Genomic DNA, 23,625 nt, shown 5'->3' with positions numbered 1-23,625 from the left:
ATGTGAACAACATTTAGGACCTTTTTTTCCTTATTGTTATCAAAATGAAACAACATCAACCTTGTCTGCTGATCGAAATGACGGTGATAACCTGTGACGCAGACACACCAGACATCTGTGTGAACTTAAATGAAACCGGAACTCGGAGAACTTAAAACTATAAGTGTGACAACGTCACTCTGCCTCATCTCCTGTCACATCAATCTCGTTTAGGTCTTCCTCCTCTTCATCTGGACGTATGTGCATGTTTTGGAGTCCATCTTCTCTGGTCTGTGTTTTGACCGGGGAGTAAAGTAGAACATCTACCTCCACTTCCTCCTCCTCCTCCTCCTCCTCCTCACAGCCTGAGGTCCTGCTGATCCCACAAGCCTCTGCCATAGGAGGACCACTTTTGTGAGGCAGGCTGGTGTGAGATGAGCCTTCATCGTGCCCGGCAGTCAATTGTCCTGTATCACAGGTAGTTCCTGTTTTTAAATAAAAAACAAAGAAATAACATCCAGTTTAAAACATTATTTATTTTCCAAAGGTTTCAGTCATCTCTGTGATGATGATGATGGTGCTTTTCTGTCCATTTCTGTCACTCAACACATTATCAAGTGTTGCAAGGCAAAGTATAAATCAGGCTTAAAGCAGCAGCACGTATATTTTGAGGATTTGTGTAATTATTCTGTCTCTGTTTGAAAACACCAACTCTCAATCCAACCCGTTTGCTGTTGACGCAATACCTAGAGTTACAGAGTCATGTGGAGCAAGCACTAGTGGGAACTCATTTGCCAATGGGTTCAATCTAATGGATATGTATTTATATTTAAAAGTTACATATTACAGTTTGAACTCTCTAAATTTGCCAAGTGCAGTACATGTACTGTACTTTAATTTGACAAATGCCACAATGACTAATGCCATTATGAGTTGTAAAATCTCAGACTGAGACTTTCCAAAAAAACAAAACATGGGGGTTGATTTAAAAATTAAAGTGCTCGATAGTTCAGTTTGTTACAACATACTGGGCTTGTGAATTATGAGCCTCATTTTGGAATATCTGTCTAATTGACAGCCATTATCGTTCCCATGAAGACACTCCAAAGTTAACTTTATTGTACTTATTAAAGTTATTGTAACCTTATTTTTTAACATACTGTAGGTGAGTAGTCAACCAGATATGAACTACAGTTTGTTGTTGTCTCCATCAACACTGGACTCTCACTTACATACAGCGAGAGTTGCTAAAGTGATGGTGATGTGATGTCCACAATTGTTGGTATTATCGAAAAACATTGATAAAAGAGAGAACATCGTCCTGGGGCTAAACATTAAAACATGATTTGATTGGCTAACACCTGTGCTGGAATATTTGCAGATTAACTGATGCTTGGAATAAAACATTTGTCAACTTCTTCTGCAGGCAACACAAGCACAGCCAAGCAACAGATCCACAATAGAGTTTGGTGATGCTTGATGCTGCTCCATCCACTGGCTATGTGTGAACGCAAGCCTTAAACAAATTTACTGCGAGCAAAACTGCTTATTAAAAAGAGTCGATTGTTGGATCGCTGGAGTTGAACTGTCTAATATCATCATTACATTTATTGTAAACAGCAAAAGGACTATCAGAACAGAACAAACACCAAACCTTCATCAGGATTCTTTGGCTGCTCCCTCCCAGCTGCCATCTTGGTCACCTCTTCCTCTATAGCATCAAAGAGAAACGCTGTGTGATCATCATTATATGACTCACAGGTCTCCTGACTGACAGTGACATCTCGTTGGGCTTGGGATTTGCTCTTCTTGTATGTTGATTTACTGAAAATTTGATTGTGATTTTTATCTAACGCGTCACCAAAAACCTCCTGAGATTGGGTGGATGTAGAAGTCATGTCTACATCCACCTCTCGCCCCTTAGATGATTCCTCAACTGTGTCGTCTCTGCTGGCCGTTACTTCACTTTCTGCAGCTTTTCCAGATGTGTTTCTTCTCCGTCTTTCCTTCGACTTTGATGTTTTCGAGTGTTGCATTTTAATAAGCTTTTGAAACTCCTTCAGAATGACCACTCGTGGGTGGTTGGTGGTCCCAGGTTTTCTTACTTCAGGGTTTCGTTCTGGGATTCTATCATTGACACCTTCATCAGCAACTACACTCTTATCTATATTTGTATTTGTTGTGTCACTTGGTGAGTCCTGATTTTGTTTAAAATAACCCCTGGTTCTAATCTTGGTTGGGTTGGTAGTCATCCTAGACTGTCTGGATATCTGCGTCAGACTGTCTGTGACCAACAAAGGTTTATTTGGTTTCCCAACAAATTTGGATGGCATGTTTGAAGAACTTGCAGCCATTTCTCTTTCCTTCGCCAGCACGTTGTTGCTTGACAAACTAACTTGACAAATGCTCAGGCACATTTGACTCTTCATTGCATCACCGACTTTGTGCTCAGAGACAGAAGCAGCAGTATCTGGTGGTTGACTGGTGACCTGTGGCCTTTGCCTTTTCTTTTTAGGTTTTACCGATTCCGCTTCAGTACGACGTTTCCTCTTCTTCCTGGGTTTGGGTTTTGGTTCTGAAGGACTTTTCTGACCAGCAAATTTCTCTGTTTCTTCCATCTCTTTTGCAGTATACGGCTGCGTACAGGTTCCCTCATTCTGTTGATTCATCTTCAAATTTTCCTGTTTCTTCAACCAAAGGCCCCTATTTGTATCATTTGTCAAAGGGGCACTCTGTGGGATGGTACTCAGAGGAATCTTAAGTGTTCCGGGGTTTTCTGTGAGCCAGGGTCGCCCATATAGAGATGGCTGTTTCTGAATTTTATCACCAAGGTTCACTGGGTTTACGAGAGAACGATGATTTGTTAATGAGGTACATGAGGGTATTGGAGAGAGACATTGAGGAAGCTGCATATCAGCCATGTAAAGTAAAGACAGATTATGCATGGACTGTAACTCCTTTCCATTCTTCAGGGGTAAAAACCCAAGGTTGTGCTGACCATCTTGGGGAGATGGTCCTGGGAATGCTGGGAAACGCATTTTCTGCCCAGGGGAGAAGAAAGCTGAGGATATGGCAGATCTTGGTGTAGGTGCAGCAGGATGTAAACACTGCTGGATTAACGCAGCATCTGGTGGCACAGAAATAAGTCCTGAACAGCTGGGCTGGTTCTCTGATGTCAAACAACACTGGGTACCTGTACAACAGATGGGTAGACTGCCATCAGTATTCCCTGAGGTAACAGAGGTAACTAACAATTCTTTTAATAATCAGTCATCTTATAATCTTTTTTTTGTCTATAAAATGTCAGAAAAGGTTTATCTCTGTTTCCCAAACCTTGAAATTAGGAAATTGTCAAATGTCTTGTTTAGGCCACAAACAAACTTACTCGTTTTAGCTATATTTACCTTTCTTGCATGTCTCCCAGCACAGTAAAAATGTATTTGAACATGAACAACACAAAATCCCACCCTCCAGGGGGGGAACGGCAGCAGCTATGCGCTTGCGCAATTCATTAGCAGCCTGGACACAGAGTGCTAAGGTTCTCCTCTCTACTCTGACTATAGGCTGGGACTGCGGAGGTTACTGTGCTTTGGGACGTGATCCCGGCAACACATGCTGCTTGTTGAGCTCAGTAACTGCAGAGTGATACATGCTTTCAAGTGAGAGTCTCCAAACACCACAAAAAGTTGGCAGATTTAGCGACAAAGTCACCATGTAGACAACACTGCTGTCAGAGATGCACGTGACTCGCAAGCTGTGACGGCGATCGGCGAGGCGTGCAACAGGAGACAGACAGGAAGCTCGGCCAATTATTTTATTTGGTCCGAATAATTTAATTGGTCATACTTTTATCATAACTAGCCTACGCTGTCGGGGGCCGACAGCAAGGGGTATATCCGCGAACTTGTCCAATCCTCAACTTTCCAATATACCCAAAGTATACGCACTCGCACCTGCCACTAACTGTTTTAATTAATTATTAATAAATTCAACAAAATAACTGTTAAATATTATAATATAATGCTGACTACACTTTATACATGTTCAAAGTATCCATATAAACTCGATATTGAACACAGAATACCTGAACTCATAAATTTCTCTCTAGTTTTTAATAAAACTAGTTAACCTATAATACCTTGTTAAATATTATGAATATTAAAATGCTAACCACACCTGCCATATCTTCAAAGTGTCCAAATGTCATGAAAAAGCATACAATATGTTTATTCAATTTCATGAAAAAGCATACACTATGTTTATTCAATTTCATGAAAAAGCATACAATATGTTCAAACTTTCCATTCAATGCATTAATAAAGAATGCTAAATAAACCCATGATATCCTCAATGTGTCCAAATGAGCTCAATAATAAAGAAAAAATGCCTTAACTATTTTTTCTGTGTTCACTAATAAGTTAACCAGTTAACTTATTATGTAACTATTACCAATCATAGCCAAAGTAATAATGATTGTACTTGTAGATAGTTGTTACATAAATCATTGTACAAAATTTGAAGACAATCAGTCTGGAAGATAAAGCCGAAAATGTGTTTTTAGCATAAAAAAATTTATTAATTTGCTTATTAGTAATAAAGCTACAATGATAGGGATAATTCTCAGGTGGTATGTGATGCCCATGCAAAATTTGAAGCCAATACCTGCAATACTTTGGAAGATACAGGCGAAAAAATATGGTTTTTATATCATTCATTAATTAATTAATTAATTAATTAACTAATTAATAAAAATGGTAGACAGCTCAAAATCAATAGGGATCATCTACAGGGGGTATGTGACCCATAAAAAAAACAAGAAATTTAATCTCAAACGCCTTTCCAGTTATCGCGTTAACGGCTAAAATCTGCGGACACGGACGCGCGAGACCGATTCCATAATATCCGTGCGCGTTTCTCGCGGATATAATAATATGAGAATTAAATAATGATGAGTTTCAAAACCTGGAGGGTTTATCTTACGCTTTAGAGTGCCATACGCGTATTAGGTGCAATTTAAGATTACAAAAGAAAAGTGTAAAATGCAAGAAAGGTAAGTATAGCTTTAATTATTTTTTTTAAATATGGAGCAAAGTAACCTTAAACAACAACATAGCAAAGCAATTCATTTACATACCTGTATCTGTTGAGGAGTTGAAGTTTTGTGTCCCACCTGCTGCTGCTGCACTGACAGCACTGTGCACCTGACTAGGCTCTATGTCTTTATGTGCTACTGGGACCTGCAAAGCTGTCTGTTGGACATGATGATGAGGCTTTTTGGAGTCTTTCTCCAGGTCGGGTAGGATGTTGAGGCCCATCATGATGTCCTCCAGCAACTTCTCTATCTGCTCAGACTCCTCGACAGATCCCTGACACTGGAGCAGTGGGGAGCCTTCAAGGCCATTGCTCTGGTTTGGAGTGAAACAGTGAGAGGTGGTTTGGCGTGGTGGTGGTGGTGGTGTTTTATGGGAGTTGTTGGCATCAGGCTGAAGAGAATGAGAGTCTGGGTTCTGTACTGGGCTTGTCTGGTCATTAGAGGGAGGTGGTGGGACATTTGGAAGGTCTGTGTTTCGTCTTGTGGGGTCAGGGCAAACCTAAATATAGAAAAAAGGTCCAGTTTGCAATTATTAGAGACATCTAGTAGTGAGCCTGCACAGTGCTCAATCTTCCCTTTCCTAATAAATATATCAGGGAACTACGTTGGCCTTCACATACCACAAAGGATGTCGTTCCTCAGGGAGGTCACTGTAAAGGAAGGCCCTTGACTAAAGTACACACTATATAAAAGGCTTATTTTAAGGCAGCGATAACTAAATAATTTTATTTTTAATTGCTTGCACACTTAGAGATTTTACAAACATGAAACATGAATTTATTTATGCCAATAAACCCTCCTAATTATTAAGCACTGGACCTCTAATCTGAATAAGATATACTAAATATTCTGCTCTGAGCCACATTATGGAGACTTAGATTATATGAGTTGTTTTTTTTACTGCAGTGGTAGGTAATTTAGACATTATAATAGACTATGCTTTGTAGCAAGTAAACGGGAATATGATTGGAATATTTTATTGGCAACAGGAATAAGGTTTAATATAGAATGAGGTCAATAGTCAATATTATTGGTGTCTTTCCGTATCGTCTCTAATCCCACTGCATTAGCTACATTCAGTGTTCTGTCCCAAAAATTATTCAGAAGACACATTCTCCAGTGTCTAAGTGATTCAAATTATGATGATGTTTTCTTTTAAACACACCCTGACATCTAATTAAATCACTGTGAACAGGTAAGATAAGTATGACAGTTACAGTTAAAAGAGTGTTCTTTTAACCGTCATACTTATCTTACCTGGTTGAGTGAGGTAAGAACTGGCACGGCCTCATCTGAGTCTTGCATGCTCACCACCTCCCACACTTGTCCTTTGGTCTGCCGCCTCAGCTTCACCTGCACGACAGAAGAAAACACGATGGCGATGAGAACACAGCTGTAAAGAGGAGGCTTTTCTTCATGTCCTGTCATGCCAGCCTGAAGGCAACACAAACCCACGATCAGCAATCTGCTGAGTCATGACAATGTCATGAAGAGAAACTATCAGAAAAACACGACTTCTTTTTTTTTTTTTACCACAAGCACCTGGGTGAGTAATATTAGACGTAAACTGATTTTTATTCAATAGTTTTGACGAAGTTCAGTATAATTTTTAATAACTGATTTAGTTTTAACATTATTTTTATTCAAAATGTTTACTGTAAGTTCCCTGCACACATAATGCAGACTTGAGAATCAGTTGTTTGTGTATCACTTGTTACTATTAAATTGTTCAATATCAGTAAATCCAATTCTAATTGCGTTTGTCAGAAAATGAATGGTGCACTACAGCTGAAGGCCACAACCAAACAATATGATCTCTTGTCAATCAGTGCACATGTAAATTAAATCAGTTTTACCACAGTTAAAATGACACAGCTTCTTCTCACCTTGATGGAGATATGCGTGTCCTCCATCATCTCCTGCATCCGTTTCATCTTTGCTGGGCTCCTCATACCAAAACTGACACATGTAGGCCTCGTCTCAATAGACTTTGCGCTTTCTCCTCCTGGCACCTCATCTTCACGAGGCTGGCTTGGCTGCTCTGTGTCTCCTCTGCTCTTGGTTGTCTCTCCATCCCTTTTTCCATTCTCAGGATCTGTCCCATCCTCAGACCATACCTGTGAGCTGTCCTCAAACTCAGACGACTGCTGGCAGGTGCCATCTTCCTTGTGCATTGGGGCATTTGAGTTGTTATTGAGAGAAACATGGACTGTCAAGGAGTCGCTGGACAGGGCTGGAGTCACAGTAGGATTTATAACAATGCCAGACGCTTGATCTAATGAAGAGCTGTCATCACTCTGTGCTCTGACAGGCTTGTGGGGAATGACTGAGCAAGATGTGAAGTGAAATTGGTTATCAAGTGTGAAGTGTTGGGGTTGAAACGAGACAGAATAATCCAAACTGGGATCTACAGAAGGTGCAGATTCTGCAGTTGTAGGCGAAGTTTGTGTGGAAAGATCAACAGAAACAACAACTTTATCAGTCTGTGTTCCTGAAGTTCTCATTTCCTTCTCCTTCCTTTCAACAAATGCAGCCTGAAGTTGTGCGTCCTGCATTTGACTCCTCTTATTGCTTGTTCCTCTTCCTTCTGCGTGGAAGCCATTCTCTCTGCAGCTGCAGAAACTCTGCCTGTTCTCCAGGACTTCTGCTCCAATCAAACCTCCACCTTTCTGTCTCTCTACAAGGTCTGCTATTTCAAAGCGGCGAGCTAAGGCCACAACGTCATTCTGCTCGACACCTTCTTTTACCTCCAGTTCCCCAGAGTACAGCAGACTGACCAGTTTCAGCAGGGTCTTTGCCTTCACAGCATGGAGATGAAGTTGATGCTTCTGGCCAGATGGAGGAGCCGGGGAGGCGGACAGCTTCCGAGACAGGTACGGACTGAGAGCTGCGAGGACGCAGCTATGGGTGGGCACTGAGATACCTTCAAAAAAGAAACAAAGTCAATTTTTTCATTTCTCTTTCATTCAAACCTTCTCGTAATTCTTTGTCATTTTTTTCAGCTCATCCTCACCCTCAGTGTGTAACAGGGTGTCGCAGAACTGGCCATTGTTTTGTTGTTCCTGCAGCTCGCACAGGAGGTGCTTTTCAAAACCTGGCCACCCATACCTCTGCATGACCACGTGGACCCTGAGAAAGTGTGGAGAGAGAGGGGGATATACAAGGAAAAGGTTCAAATATTGGTGAACACATACAGACAAATGTGTAGTATATGTTGGTGTCAGTGCAGCATCCACTCAAAACCAAGGCGTTCAATTGCTTAAGTTTGGATTGAGTTTTCTTTCTCGTCAATATCACCATCAAGCTTTATTATACCTTCACCAAGGAGGATGGGTTTATGTTTTTGGCCTGTGATCACTCAGCATAACCCAAAATGTTAAGGGCAGATTTTGATGAAATGGCCCATGGAAGAAATGTATAAATCTTTGTGATGATTCAGACCATATGTGACAGGCGAGTGAAGTGACACGGTTGAAAACAATCAGCAAATGGTCGAGGTTTGGACTCAACGTAGTCATGTCATACTTTAAGATACGAATACTATTTAAACAACAGCTTCACTGAATAGAATAGCAAAGCAACACAAACTGTTTAAAATAGCCACGTATATAATTATCTTTATTTTTTACATAAATATATACACATATATGTATGTATGTATATTATATTATACATACATATATTAATACTTAATATGTGTGTTTTCCTTCGAGCTACGCAGCTCAGCTCGGCTCAACAATGACTCTGAGACTTCGAGATTTATTTCGATGATTAATTTTCCATATTATACTTAAATGTTAGCCGACCTCAGCCACCGGTTCCTGTTGAAAACATTTCCATTAATGTTAGTGTTGCCTGTTTAACATGTGGCTAACAGCTAGCCTAATTAAAAAAAAAAAACACGTGGGAATACAGCGTTATCAGTTCAAATTGAGCACGCAGTATTCAGCCAGTTCACCGAATGGAACTCTTTGACCTCATTTAAAGAGTCGAACAAAATAACTCAAATTAAGGGCGATAGCTAAGTCCCACAAAGCAGCTAACAACTATCAACGAGGTCATCACACTTACCAGTATTTCCTTAGGTGTTAAATGCATTAAACTTTAATTCTGACAGTGACACTGGAGTTAATTCCCGAGATTAAAGGCCCCAAACCCAACTCATGTCAAAATACCGGAGCGGTGACTGACAACGACACCTAGTGGTCGCTTACACCAACGACACCGTTTTCCAGCATCAGTGTGGCGATGATCACGAGGCCAAAAAGAAAACAAAGACTCAGAGAAATAATTTCCTTTTTTTTATTATTAAAAACAGTATTGCTAGTTACAGAATTCATTCATAAATGAGAATGTGCAACTTTAAGAGCCAAGGCAAAGAGATTAAGGTGTAGTTCAGAGTCGGATACATTTCCCATTAGTGTTCCAGTATCCAATGACTGATGGAGGATTTTGTTTTTACTCACTAAGTTATTTTGCATTTAATTAAGACATAAACTGAATATTTGTTGTCTTTGTTTGTTTTTTTAATCTAAAGACAAAAACTGATTGCATATGCATTCACCCAGAGCACCCGAAACAATTTATCCCCATCAGAATATCAAAAAAGAAACATAAATCATTAAAATTAACAAATATTCTCTTGTATATATAGTTTAATGTGCTTTTATTTATCCTTTTCTCCACTTTTATCTAATGGTAAATTCTGGTCTAGGCCTCCTTACACAGATTTTCTACCACAAACCCTTGGACTCCTCTGCTCTCCCTCTTTAAAACAGTCCACTCTTGAAGGCAACTTGTTCCTTTTGAGAAAATGAGGCTCCCTCTGTAATGTTTCCGTTGACATGGAAGTGCATCTTTTAATCTTCCACTAAGCAAGTATCTACATCTCACTCTGCATTGGGAATATGCATTCTGTGACAGAACAAGCGCTGTAACAAAAACAGACAATGCGGCGTATTCTCCCGTGTACTGGTCTGTAGTCTTAAAGTCAGATCAGCTGTGGGGGTGTTGAAGCAGAAAAATTACAACAAGACACCAGAGTTGTATACCTCGTAGAAAAAAAAATCCCAACAACAAGAACTCTTACAGACACACAAGATCACATCTTTCATTATCTTGCAGATTTGAAAACAGCTGAGCTCCATCTAAAGAATAACTAGTAACCTTCTGAGGAAGGAAAATACTTTTTTATTGGTTAACAATGTAATGTTGGACACGCCCATCAGAACGACCCTGAATGAGTGAGGCACTCCAGCTAGACCATCTTGTGTGAACACATTCATAAGATAATGGACCTGTGGGTAAAACGACACAGACCCAACTGAATTCCATGATATCGCCGAAAATATTACAAAGAGGAGTACATATAAGGGAGCGATAGAAATGGTCGATTTCCTCTGCTCTACTCCGGTCCCCGTCAATATCTACAGATCACAATCAGATACAGAAACACACAGCAGCCCCATAAACATTGGTTAACTGCATACAAAACAAAGCTCAGGACAGTCTTCAGTGTAGCTGCTGTTAGAAAAAGAATGTGTGTCAAGTTCTTGCATTTAGTCTTGGCAGTTGCAGCGTGAGCAGTGTCATTTGGCACGTGTACATCACTGTGGTACTGAGCGAAGCAAAACCAAGTGGAGCAACCACTACCAATACAGAAGCAGAAGATTAACACATACTGGATTCATTGATAAACATAGCTTTTTTTATATATTTTAACCATCGAAGAAAAAAGAGAGATAGAATGAATGAGTGGTTCTCTCAGTTTCTTCAAAACAGAGTATAATAGCCATTTATGTAAAATTTCAGTAAAGTGTCCTGTTCTGATCTCATCAGTCTCATAAGTCTACACACTGACATCCATCAATTACATAAGTCCTTGGATGAAGCCTCTGCTTTTTCTTCAACAGAGAGCATTAGTGTCGTCCAGGTGAGTCATAGTGTCGTGTTGAGATGTAGTGTTGTTTGAAAGATTAGTTCGTTTTTTTCTTTACTTTCTTTCTTCTGTTTAGGGAATCGCAGAGCTTAAAGTGGTAATTGTGTCACATCCGGTTGTCCACAGGGAGTGTGAGCTGCAGTGGAGGAATGTAACGGAGAGAAAGAGAGACAGATAAAGAGAAGAGGAGGGGAGCTGCAAAAAGAAAAAGGAGGGACAGACGGGTTGAGCGTATAAGGATGGAGGTTCATCCCATGGGTGGCGATGTGGTCCCCCGGTGTCAGTTCAGCAAGGGCAGTACGTGGGAGGAGGCTGTCGTCTTGTGATGCACACAATCAGTTTTTCTGCAAGAGAAGAAGAGCCAGCAGTGTGAGCGTGTGAGGCGTTCAGGCCTGGCTGGGAAGAATAACAGGTCTAAAGCAAAAGTACACACTACACCACTTTCAGAGTCAGAACATCTCTAGACATCTGATGCCTCATGATGTGTGGTCTTGCAATTTGAATCTTAACAGCCTTCTGGCAACATGATGAGCCCATTTTCAGTAATACAAGGATGTTGGTCACCACTCTGGCTGCAACTCACAATTATAATTTGATTAATTTGAGGATTATTTTCTCTCTTCTTCTTTTCAGCCAAGAGACAACAAAGGCGATGGTAACTTTGGACACTTGCTTGACACTCTCTGAGGAAGTCTGTGAGGACATACAAAAAACTGAACTACTAAAAGAGAAATCGCCATCACTGGAATTGTGACTGACAATCCAAATGTGTACCTACATCAAGGAGGTTATGTTTTCATCTACGAGGGTTTATCGCCAAGTTTGTTCTTCTATTAGCAACTTCCTGTCTACAGTACTTGACAGATCAATCTGAATTAGTTAGAGATGGGTAGGTGATCACCCACGTATGTTCCAATCAACTGACTGATGACATAACTATCTCAGTCAAAACTAGGGCCCTATGAAATCCGTTTAATTTTTTTCCAAATTCCGTTTTTTCCGTTTTAATTTTTTAGAATTTTTTAGAATTTTGCGCAAAGAGACTTTCCAGCATTTAATAGGCGGTGTTCCACAGTTTACTCGCTGTGTTTCGGCCGCCAAATTATCTGTGCATTCCTAAATATAACATCTTTATTGACAATAACAATATAACCGTAATAATGGCATATTTGATGGTGTTACTTGAGTTTCAATCGGCATCTGGACAAGGGGACGCTCGCCGATTACATGCGGGTGCAGCGCACTTGTTCCACGGTTTAGAAAAATCTGCGGTGTATGGAAAAAAGTGTATATAAAGTAAATAAACAAGCAACACGCAATGGGGGAAACCCTGACCGGGTGAGTGTGCACGGGTGGTGCCACGAATGAGCGCTCCCCGGAACATTTCTCCAGACAAACGTTCCTTCTCCTCACGATGACAGCATTTCAGTCACATTATGTCAATTTCCACGATATTCCGCGTTGAACATTAGATTCTGTATTTATTGGCCAATTCCACGATTCAGTCCGTGATTCCGTTAACACGGAAATCATAGGGCCCTACAAAACCTAGCAGATTTAAACAAAATGTTGTATGTGTATGCAAGACCAGACACTGTACTGGACTAAATTTCATCCAGAGCTGACCCAGATTACAGATGAGGCTGTTATTTAAATGTAAGTCCTATTTTGCAAGTTCAGATGTGTATATCTCAGCACCATCTTAACAGATCAAGATAGATTTTTTTAACTTGTGTTAATAGCAATAAGCAGGTAAGGTCAGAGCTCTACGAGTGCTCTCGTGGTATAGAACTGTGACCAATTATGTGCATGCAGAAATGTAAAGCACACGAAATGTGGAAAGTTTGGTAGAGGCCTTAATAGTTCATATTACTACTACGGGTGACAGGGGTCACACACTGCACAATTTCTCACCAGGAGAAGCCACTGGATAATCTGTCTCGTCTGTTTGAATGTCTTCTGAGAAATAGTGACAGGCCTAGTAATAAGTGACACCGGGAAAGCTGCATGAAATCTGGATTAATTTGTCTTCAGATTGACCTGAACTTGATTTACTGAAGCTGAACGGTTTGTGATCTCTGTCACGTTCCTTTTCTCTTTCCCTCTTCCTCTCTGTTGTTATCCTCTTCAATTACCCAATTAGAAAGGAACACAGGGAAATATGTAATATACAACCAGGCTTACTCAGGTCTACAGGTCGCCTTTGAACTTCTAATAGTGGTTTCACTGTAATGTGTTGATGTTGTATTTCTTTTACTGTTCCCTCTTGTTGTCTCTACTCAACCTCTGTTGTTCCTGTTCAAGTGTCAGTGTCGTTATCCTGCCTCCCCATCACTAACAGACTGGGTTGGCAATTGGCATTGTTAGGCTGAAAATCTTGTAGTGTGAACTAAGCTTAATATTCAGATTCACAAGAGAGTCTTTTAAAATACAAAACACAATGGCTGCAGGCAACAAAGTCATACACTGGACAAAAATGACACAAACTTATGGGGTAAGATGCGCACATACTACTATATTCAACATGAATACGAATTGACAACCGTAAGAATATGATTCAAAAATTTGAATCCACAGTTATGAATTTATGAAAATCTGCAGCTGTCACATAGTGGTGTGGAAAAGTTTGGGCACCCCTGTAAATTTCATTGTGATTGTCCTTTCTTATAAATCATTGGTTGTTTGGAAATTTCAGTTAAATATATCATATAGGAGACAAACACAGTGATATTTGAGAACCCTTGTCATTTATGCTGAAGCACATTTGGACAAGCCAGCTTCATTTTGGAATAAGGTGCTGTGGACTGATCTTGAACTAAAATCTTTAACAAGACAACGACCCTAAACACTGCTCAAAATCTACTAAGGCATTCATGCAGAGGAACAAATACAACGTTCTGGAATGACCATCTCAGTCCCCAGACCTGAATATTATTGAATTTAAAATTTTGTAAAGAAGAATGGTCCAAAATACCTTCTGCCAGTTGTCAATTTGTGTTCATGTTGACTAAATCAACTGAGTATGTGCACATCTTGTTCACAGTTATCTTACCCCATACAAACTGTTCAGAGAAAAAAGAAAAATCACATCTAAAAGGAGAATTTTTTAAAAAGTAACAAAAATAATAATAACAATAATTACTGACACTTTTCACCAGCAGAGGGAGCAATAAAAAACAAACAGACATCTGAATACAGTATAATGGAAGCTCACTGACAACACTGGTCACTGTCAAACACTCACAACACATCTAAACCATTAAGGCCATACAGTGAGCGAAGCAGCCGGACACACACATACCACGCAGTGACATGCAGTGTGACAGTGGGTGTGGCCTAACCATCATAAGACTCCATTAGAGGCAAAGAGGCCTGCCTTTCACCATACATCCCTCCCTGAGAGAGAGAAAGAAAGAGAGAAAGAGGGAGGAAAGATAGAGTAGTGTGTGATAGATAAAGACACAGAGGAGATAGGGAGGGTGAGAAAGGAAAGAGGGTTACGTGTGAAAAACGTTTAAAAGTTAGTGAAATAAAAAACAGAAAAAAGGAATAGGGAAAACAAAGTAAAAGATGAGACGAGGAAAGATGTGTGTGTTACAGCAGATTAGTTTGATGTTAAATTGTGTTACAGGGAAAAAAAGAACATGATGCGAAGACGCACAGCCACCTCAGCGCTTTTAATGAGACATGCATCAACACGCCATCTTTGTGTGTGTGTGTGTGGGAGAAAGTGTCCGTTCACACAGTTCCATTTTTCAACTGGAAGTGAAGAAATTGGTCTGTACATTGAGAGGGAATATGCCCCCAAAATGATACTGTCAACATTAATATTTCTGGCATTAAATGAAAATTGCGGCGTTAAAAGGGAGAAAAGAAAGTTGCATCACGTCTGTGACAGACTCTAGACCAGTCTGCATTAATACGCTGTGATGTGATTGACTGAAGCACTGGCAGTCATTATAGGATTAGGAAATGGATGTACATTTGTTACTGAGTTTTGATTATCATGTACAGTAAGTGCAGGCATGCAGGTTTGTGCATGTGGTAGTTGTGGTGTGAGTGTGTGTTGTACTTGTATTGGTTACCCTTTTTCTGGCATTAACACTGACCTTGTCAGAACCAGTAGTCTTCAAGAGATCAAAACCTGAAATAGGTTCTGCCTCATTTCTGAGGAACTGGTTAAGTTTATTACTAAGGTGTGAAATATGGTCAGGTTCAAGTTAGGGTAAGGCATTGACTAAACGTGCTTTTCACACCAACAGCATTAATCTCGGTCCTTTGGTGAGCACCAAATCAACCGGGTGGTCTCGGACCGCTTTATCTGCCCTACTTTGGTACGGTTCCTCTGGTGTGAAAGCAACCAAACCAAATGGAACGAAATGGTCAAGTTTAATGCATTATATGGTATGAGTTACGCGTTTTGCGCCGTCCTCTGCCCTGCTTCAATTCCCACCAGGCGCGTTACGGCTGTGCTGCACGCAGCCTTGCAAGTCAGCCGTATTCACACAAGAAGCTGCGATGTGCCCGGTAGAGATGCTTACATTGATTTAGCAGCGATCAGCTCCGGTGACGCGCCCGGTGGAAATCGGGGGTTAGTCCGGTTCCGATGGTCTTTGCGGCCTATTTTGGTTTGTTGAGAACTCTGCATATGTGAAAGCAAACCGTACCCACGTCTGTTTGCTACATTGTAACATTTTTCTGACTGGTGCAGACCAAAGCAATCGACCTGTAGCACCCTAAGATTAACCTTATCTGGTTATCTGGATAACCTGTGTGTGTGTGTGGGGGGGGGGGGGTTACATGCGTGTGTGGTGAGTGTTTACCTGTACTGCATCTTTGTCAGCAGGTTCAAGTGTGTTATCCAGAGTGTTCCTTCTCCCTCTCTGGTCCAGTGTGGAGTAGGCATCTTAAAAAATAGGGATCATGTTCAACTAGAGGTAAATGTATGTCTGTCTGTCTGTGTTATTCATAAAGATCATGTGCTTTTGTCACATTAATTGTCAGCATTTCTTGTCAGCTGTGTCTGCATATATATGTAATTTCTATTTTCACACTCACCTGGTCCAATGTCATTCAATGGAATCATTTCCCGGTCTCCTTTGCCGCCTGCGAAACAACACAAACACATAAAAAGTGAACAAAATGAATGGTTCTCTGTCAAGTTAAATGGTTCCTGTTCTGTCAGAGTCAACCAGAGCCTCTCTTGCTTACTCGAAAATGACTTAGAATTACCACCTGACATTATATTAATTACTCTAGATTCCAAAGCGAGGATGACACCTTAAAATGTTTATGGGTTCTGCATCATACAGTAAATGCATTACATTTAAACAGGAACAGACATAGCATTAACCCATTAAGGTCTGAAGCGCCTGGAAAAAATGCCTCTAAAACCTGAGCTTCAATGCTTACTAAATGACTGATTTCTCAGCCTCTGTAGCAGATATAGGAACACAATTCAAAAAGTATTTGAGAGCTTACACCATTTAGATACAAAAATATAAAATTAAAGTGAAAACTATTTTTTTAATTAAAAAACAGTAAGAAAATAAAGTAATATCAACTTGTGTCAGTGCCTTGATTTAGTCCTGATGGAGTGTGAAGAACAAGAACAGCTTGTAATGACTGTAACAGTCTGCTTCATACGGAGCCCCTAAAGGGACAAGAAAAAAAAACAAAAAAAAAACGTTTCAGGTGCTCACCTGATACGATCAGGTGCTCACCTGATACGATCAGGTGCTCACCTGATACGATCAGGTGCTCACCTGATACGATCAGGTGCTCACCTGATACTTCCAGGTGCTCACCTGATACTTTCAGGTGCTCACCTGATACTTTCAGGTGCTCACCTGATACGATCAGGTGCTCACCCGATACGATCAGGTGCTCACCCAATACGATCAGGTGCTCACCTGATACTGTTAGAGGCTAAGCTAAGCTAACTATGTGTGTACGTGTGTGTGACGTCAGTGAGTGAAACAGGAAGTGTGTGTGCGCCGTGTGGTTGTTAATGTTGGAGAGCCGCAGCGAGAGACTGTCACGCTTCATAATGTTGCTTTGTTATGTTCTCCCCTTTACGAGAGAGACTCATTTTACCCAGAGAGGCTGTGCATCACCCTGCTGTAATGAAATAAAGTGCTGTGTTCAACGCAGATGGAGTCCCGCAGTTGTTGTGTTGTTGCCGAACGAGCTAACCCAAGCTAAGGAGTTAGCGGTCCCTTTACTGCGGTTCAGGGAACTGCCGGATTGGCGTTGTTAACAATACTTTCTCGTGCTCATCAGAAAGTAGTTTCATGCGGGCATGATGTCCGTGAGATCATCCACTGCATTCATTTTGGTTTGTGTTTCTGTGTGAAAATGACAGTGTTTCACTCACTGAGCACCCGATCGTATCAGGTGAGCACCCGATCGTATCAGGTGAGCACCTGAAAGTATCGGGTGAGCACCTGATCGTATCGGGTGAGCACCTGAAAGTATCGGGTGAGCACCTGAAAGTATCGGGTGAGCACCTGAAAGTATCGGGTGAGCACCTGATCGTATCGGGTAAGCACCTGATCGTATCGGGTGAGCACCTGAAAGTATCGGGTGAGCACCTGATCGTATCGGGTGAGCACCTGATCGTATCGGGTGAGCACCTGAAAGTATCGGGTGAGCACCTGAAAGTATCGGGTGAGCACCTGAAAGTATCGGGTGAGCACCTGATCGTATCGGGTGAGCACCTGATCGTATCAGGTGAGCACCTGAAAGTATCAGGTGAGCACCTGAAAGTATCAGGTGAGCACCTGATCGTATCAGGTGAGCACCTGAAACGTTTTTTTTTTGTTTTTTTTTTTTGTCCCTTTAGGGGCTCCGTAGGCTTCACATGTGACGGTGATAGTGCTAACAGCACTATTAAGGTAACAGGTGCGCTGGTTATTTGTAGCACTGCTCTTTTCCTTTAATAAAGAGACCACGTTACGCGCGTCTTTTTCCAGTCAGTCGTCATGCGTTATAACGCCGCTCACGTGCCCAGCACTATATAAGTGCATATACTAATGATATAGTTTTTTAATCAAAAAAACATGCAGTTTACCCGACCACCCAAAAAACCCTGCAGATCTGCATGATTCACGTGAGGCTCATTATCAGGCCCAAAAAAACGGAATTCCGTTTAAAAACGAAAAAATCACACCCCTGAAATATAGTTTTCAAATACTAAATTCAAAATACATAAATTAAAGTCATGATAACTCTTTGATTCATATGAACAGAAAAAGAAATGTTTCCTTTCACTTCTTCACTTCCTGACCTTTGTCTATGAGTGGCAGAGTGCTGTCCTCATAACCTCCGTTGGTCCTGGTGTTGTTGCTGGGAGGGTTTAGGTTGACCATGAAGTCTGTCTTCTTCCAGCCATCTTTCTCCAATGTGCGCCGCAGCTCCTTGTAGCCCCACACTGTCTGCAGCACCAGACCGGCACCCCGCACCTCCCGCTCAGAGCGATTACTGGAGAACAGCAGAGTCAGACAGGGATGGAATTACATATGGAGAAGGGAACTGTTCAAGAAGGTAACTTTCCATTTCAGAGTTCTAAATTGCTTGCCCTCATCAGTCCTCACCCGTCTTTGTTGATGAGCACCAGTCTCTCAATGCCCTGCGAGGCTCTGAGGGTCTTGGCTGCTTCCAGACTGGAGCCCAGCACCTCATGAAGTGTGCTCAATACCGACACCACTGTCTCTTCTGACAGCGCTCGCACTGGCTGACTCTGACCACCACTGGGCAGGTTGGCCACTAGGTGAGGCACTGCATGTTTACCTAACAACACAGGAGATTTCCAAATATCAATGCACACTCAAACATGGGAACTAGTGTCTTGCTGCAAAAATCTTTCTGGCTCTCATTCTCACCTAGTAGATCTCTATTGCGTGCATCAATGGCCAGATTACGCAGGGCTCCAGACATGGCGCGGACCACACGGTCATTTCCATGGGCCAGCAGCTCAGTTATCATGGGTAGACCCTTCTCCTGGCGCAGTAAGGCGCGGATGTATCGCCCATACTGATCAAAGACACACAGACATTTTTCTCAAGGATTTATTGACCGTAGGTGTGAGGGTGAATGGTTGTTTTTCTCTATATGTGACCCTGCACTGTACTGGCGAACTGTCCAGGGTGTATCTCGCCTATCGCCCTATGCCAGATGAGATTGGCACATCACTCTACTGTGGAGGATAAAGTGGTAGAAAATGGATGGCTGGATGGATTTATTGGTGTTAAAATGCATGTTTAGAATTTATTACCTTCATTCCAACTGTCCTTGCTGCTGTAACACCGTAAACTTCCCATTGAGGGACTAGTAAAGGACAATCTTATATTATAATGTATATGCCATGAATTGCAATGAGGTTTTTACTGACTTTGTAACAAGCCAAACCATCTTCTGTTCCTCTTAAAATATCCTCATGTTTTGCCATTATACACAACTAGGAGGTAAAAATGCATAAATCTGCCCTCCTTTTTCAAAGTGAAGTAATTAGTTACATCTTCTGCCAGCAGTTTGCTCTCTTTCCCATAATCTGGGATAGCCCTTTCTCAGCACAGGGAGTGACTATGCTGTAAACTGGAGGAAGAAGATGGTGGTGGTTCTTACAGTCCAGCGGCCGGCACACAGGTTTTGAACAGCTCCAGCTGAGGCTTCCAGAACTGTGGGGTTCTTGGACTCCTTAAGCAGAGAGGTGTAGATGCGAACTACCTCTGGCTGGTATAGCAGCTCATAACCTACAGGAAAAATGGGAAGAGTCAGAGAGGAGAACAGATGTGATGTACAGATGGGAATTAAGAGAGTAATAATTGGTGGGGATGATGCAGAGGGACAGAACATGTAGATGATTGTTCTTTTTCACCCAACACAATAAATGTAGTGGAAGTGTTGACTGATCTAGTCACTACCTTTAGCAGGTGTGGTCCTCTTTGGAATGTCTATTACATCTGCAGCTGCATCCTCATCTTTTTTACCTGGAAACAAATATCAACAATACTGTTTCACAAACACAAAAAACTAAATACAAAAAAAGTTATTTTGCAGAACTTAATAAACTGTTAAAATTATTTTTATTAGGTTAGATATACCATGTTGTGAAGGATAAAACTGAAATTGACAAAAACATGTTCACCATTGAATACAGTATATCACTAAAACTCTACACTGTGAGCAGGATACATGCATGTTAGTACCATGACAACACTACTTCAAGCTGTTAGCTCAGCTGCAGCTACTCTGCTACTGTTAAAACCGAGACAAAAACAGGCAGCAGAAGGAAAGTGTAGTCCTACAGCAGTAAAGCGCTTACCTTTGGAAAACCACTCATCTGTAGCCCAGCACAAAGAAAGGAGTGAAACATGGAGGAAAGAGAAAAGAAGGGATGAACAGGGATGGGAAGGAAGAACAGGAGCAAGAGAAAGAGCAATCATGTAAGAGGAATGCAGCCATAACTCAGCCACCCAGAACACCTGATTACATCATAACAGCACAGCAGCCACCACAGACACACTCACACTTCAACAGCTGCAGAATTTGAACAGTTGTATAATTAGACTTGAACTATATCACACTGTAAAATCTAGATTAGCTCTAGTCTAATTTATAAAATTCCTATCTGATTTTTTTGTGGGCTGCTTTTGAAAACCAGAGTGAAAATAATCTTTAGATGGAGCCAAACATTATTTATTTTTATTTTTTTCCAATTTTATGTTGGGCTGGCTGACAATCAAAATCCTTTTCAAGATAAATAAGTTTCCAATCAGTCGATACTAAAGGTCGACAATATGGGTCTTTTTATAGCCGATCAGGGCAGCCAAAGGCCTGTATTAGCTCAAATAATATACATTTCACTTTCATATAAAGTTTTCAAGGACAAAATGCGTAGTTTGAAACAATTGGCCTATCATTTATAAAAATGGCAAAATACCTAATCGGCCCAATGATTATTTATTATTATTATTTTTTTTTTTATTATTATTTCTCCTTGAGTGTAGGTTGAAGAAACCAGTTAAATGTGGTTTCAAAAAAAGACAGAAAACAAACACTTTTTAAACAGAAACATTCCAGAAATCTGAGGTAAAACAGCCATTATGTGTCAAGTGAATTTGCATTTAATAAATCTTGATAAATACAAAACCTTTGTTATATTCATAATGAAGAACGCTATGGGGTTGTTAACAAATGCACAAATATTGTGGATACGCGCGCAGCGCGGTTACAGAAGGACACCACTCAACATTTAAGTAGCAGTGTTGTCGGCTCTCATGTACGAATTCAGACGGCTAAAAAAAAAAAGAGATGTTTTCCTCGTACTACACCAGCTTGTCGCCTAGTGATAAAGCAAGTTATGCTTGGAAATTCACTTTGGTGAATGGGATACAGCTTGATGACACATATGCCTTAGGCGCCGGTGAGTGGATCAATGACGCAACGAAGTGGCCCGGTCTGGAGTGGCCCGATATCCACTAGTACGACACTCCAAGTCTTTATTCCAAGGAGAACTTAAAGTCCTTCATGACTCTGGATGCTTACGAAAGTGAACGGTTACAGTATTAGCAACACAACTTGTCCAGATTTTTACCGGCTGCTTCCTACAGCTCCACAAACTACCCTGGGAAGGGAGAGCAGAACAAGTACGGCGGACAACTTGAGCGTCTCCGGTTTGCCTTGAAAGGGCTGCAACTTGGTATCAGGTAAAACTTAAGGCTTTTGTCTTGTTTGTTAAAACGATTAGTGCAACCGACAACACAATAAGACATGTTGTTGTGTTGCTCACAATAGCGTTTTCTGCAACCCACATGCGCACTAGAGAGAAGGTGTCGCCTGCGTGACGTAGGCTGCCAAGGGGTCTATATTGTGATTAACAGTATTATTAAATCATTGCCTAGCCTTAGTTTCATGTATTTATTAAACATTTTGACACTGCCTCATTTATCACTGCAGTTGTGACTGCAAAATAAATTCTAAATAACTGCATAACTCTACAAAACAGTAGAGAAATGATGTGTGGTGAAGATGAAAAAAAAAATCTAATCAATACTCTCAGTGAAAAGCAAAAACAGTATGAGAGCATGAGCTTTCTCTCAGCTGAGGAAATAGTGAACATTCTGTGTAAGTCTGTGGTTTTGTTTGTGTAAGTGTGTAAATGACAATTCAGACACCTTTGACAGTGACATCATGGCAAATTTTTCTCCACAAGACAAAACAAACACAACATCCTCTTTCTCGCTATCTCTCTCGCACACTCGCACTCAATCACTCACCTTTGCTCTTGCGGGCGCTGAAGCAACCACCCTTCTGGTTGGAGGGGGCGGGGCCCTGGTTGATGGGCGCAGCCTCCTGGTAGCGCTCACAGCCGGGAATTTCACGGTGTACGTGATAGGACAAGTTCCTCAGCAGACACACACTGTTCTCTATCAACTGCAAAAATGGAGGGAAAGCAGAGATGAGAGAACATTTTTGACAAATTATGAAAAAAAAACTATATTGTTATATAGATTACACAGTATATCATTCATTTACCAATGAAGACACAAGGGTCAATAAAATGTTTCAGTGTATTAATACTAAATAACTCCACATACCTTATTGTCGACATCTTTACAGTCAATCTGGGACTGGACTATGTACATGAGCGAATCGACCAGTCCTGTGCATTCCCTCAGCTTCCTCCTCGCCTCACTTCGCTCTGAACTCACATTTCTTGATGGGTAGAAAAGTGGACATGTTGAAAAATAAGAACATAAAAAGAAAAAAAGAATAAAAAAGTGTGCTGGAGAAATAAAAGGGTCATGACTAAAGGAATTCCTGCACACAATGCTGAAATTCACACCCTGAGATTTATCTCAATGACAAAATCTTGCCAAAAATACTGCGTTACAAAGACATTTCACTTTTCTGCAGCTGTTTTAGGATCAAGTGTGACTTAAAGATCTGAAAGTAATGGATGGATGGAAGGAAAATTGAGACCAGTTATGTTGTTTTGTGGGCTGATGTTTTGTGGAAAGATGTAAAGAAAGGAGCATGTGGAATGATATTCAGCCTTTGTTAAGGCTGGGCGATTAATCGATTTTAAATCAAAATTTGTTTGCACGATGTTAGAAAAATAAAAATCTATTTTTTCGATTTTTCCTTTTTACTGCGCTCTCTCAGCTCCTGTCCCCTCCTTTCCCTTGGCCCTCCCCCACTAGTTCTCTGATAATATCAACATGGCAGCGTGCGCTGAAAACAGCGAGAGTGCCGTCACAGGAAGAGATGTGCAACACTGGCGAGCTGCATAGACTGCCGCTGTATGTGACTGTATATCAGATTGAGTCTGTGCTCCGGAGACGTCCAACACAAGCATCAAGCCGAACACACCCTCTAAAAAAATTTTTTTTTTTGTAATCTTTGTGTAGAAGATGGTTTAGCGCTGTAATTAAGGGAATAATAGATGCATCAAGATGAACTGATTTCTTTAGTTAACCTCTTCTTCCCTGACCCTCTTTTTGGAGTCCCTGCTCAAAAATAACATGTTCAAACTAAATAGAGTAAATCTCTGCAGTTACAAGCTCTACGTGGATTACTTGGTATCAAAATAAAGATAACTCTTGTGAGATTC

General features: G+C 41.0%; 1 protein-coding gene across 3 annotated transcripts in view; it reads right to left on the bottom strand.

Moving 5' to 3' along the window:
- Window positions 1-9,445: 9,445 nt before the first annotated feature.
- The window catches only part of ctnnd1 (catenin (cadherin-associated protein), delta 1), a 37,155-nt gene continuing 22,975 nt past the window's right edge, over window positions 9,446-23,625 (bottom strand). Inside the window, exons 11-22 of one of the 3 annotated variants that reach the window (XM_083909576.1) lie at window positions 22,610-22,727; window positions 22,289-22,445; window positions 20,335-20,352; window positions 19,934-19,999; window positions 19,635-19,762; window positions 18,893-19,043; window positions 18,605-18,800; window positions 18,298-18,491; window positions 16,068-16,115; window positions 15,833-15,915; window positions 14,351-14,405; window positions 9,446-11,353 (exon numbers count right to left, since the gene is read on the bottom strand). In XM_083909576.1, the coding sequence (XP_083765702.1) occupies window positions 11,295-11,353; window positions 14,351-14,405; window positions 15,833-15,915; window positions 16,068-16,115; window positions 18,298-18,491; window positions 18,605-18,800; window positions 18,893-19,043; window positions 19,635-19,762; window positions 19,934-19,999; window positions 20,335-20,352; window positions 22,289-22,445; window positions 22,610-22,727 (1,273 nt within the window). In that variant the 3' untranslated portion in view covers window positions 9,446-11,294. The remainder of the gene's footprint in view (window positions 11,354-14,350; window positions 14,406-15,832; window positions 15,916-16,067; window positions 16,116-18,297; window positions 18,492-18,604; window positions 18,801-18,892; window positions 19,044-19,634; window positions 19,763-19,933; window positions 20,000-20,334; window positions 20,353-22,288; window positions 22,446-22,609; window positions 22,728-23,625) is intronic. The other 2 variants (XM_083909578.1, XM_083909577.1) reach the window with 2 other exon arrangements.

The sequence above is a fragment of the Microchirus variegatus genome (genome assembly GCF_963457635.1).
Source record: "Microchirus variegatus genome assembly, chromosome: 23".
In the NCBI taxonomy this organism is placed as follows: Eukaryota; Metazoa; Chordata; class Actinopteri; order Pleuronectiformes; family Soleidae; genus Microchirus; species Microchirus variegatus.
The sequence above is the reverse complement of the archived record's forward strand: the minus strand, read 5'-3'. Positions and strand labels throughout refer to the sequence as shown.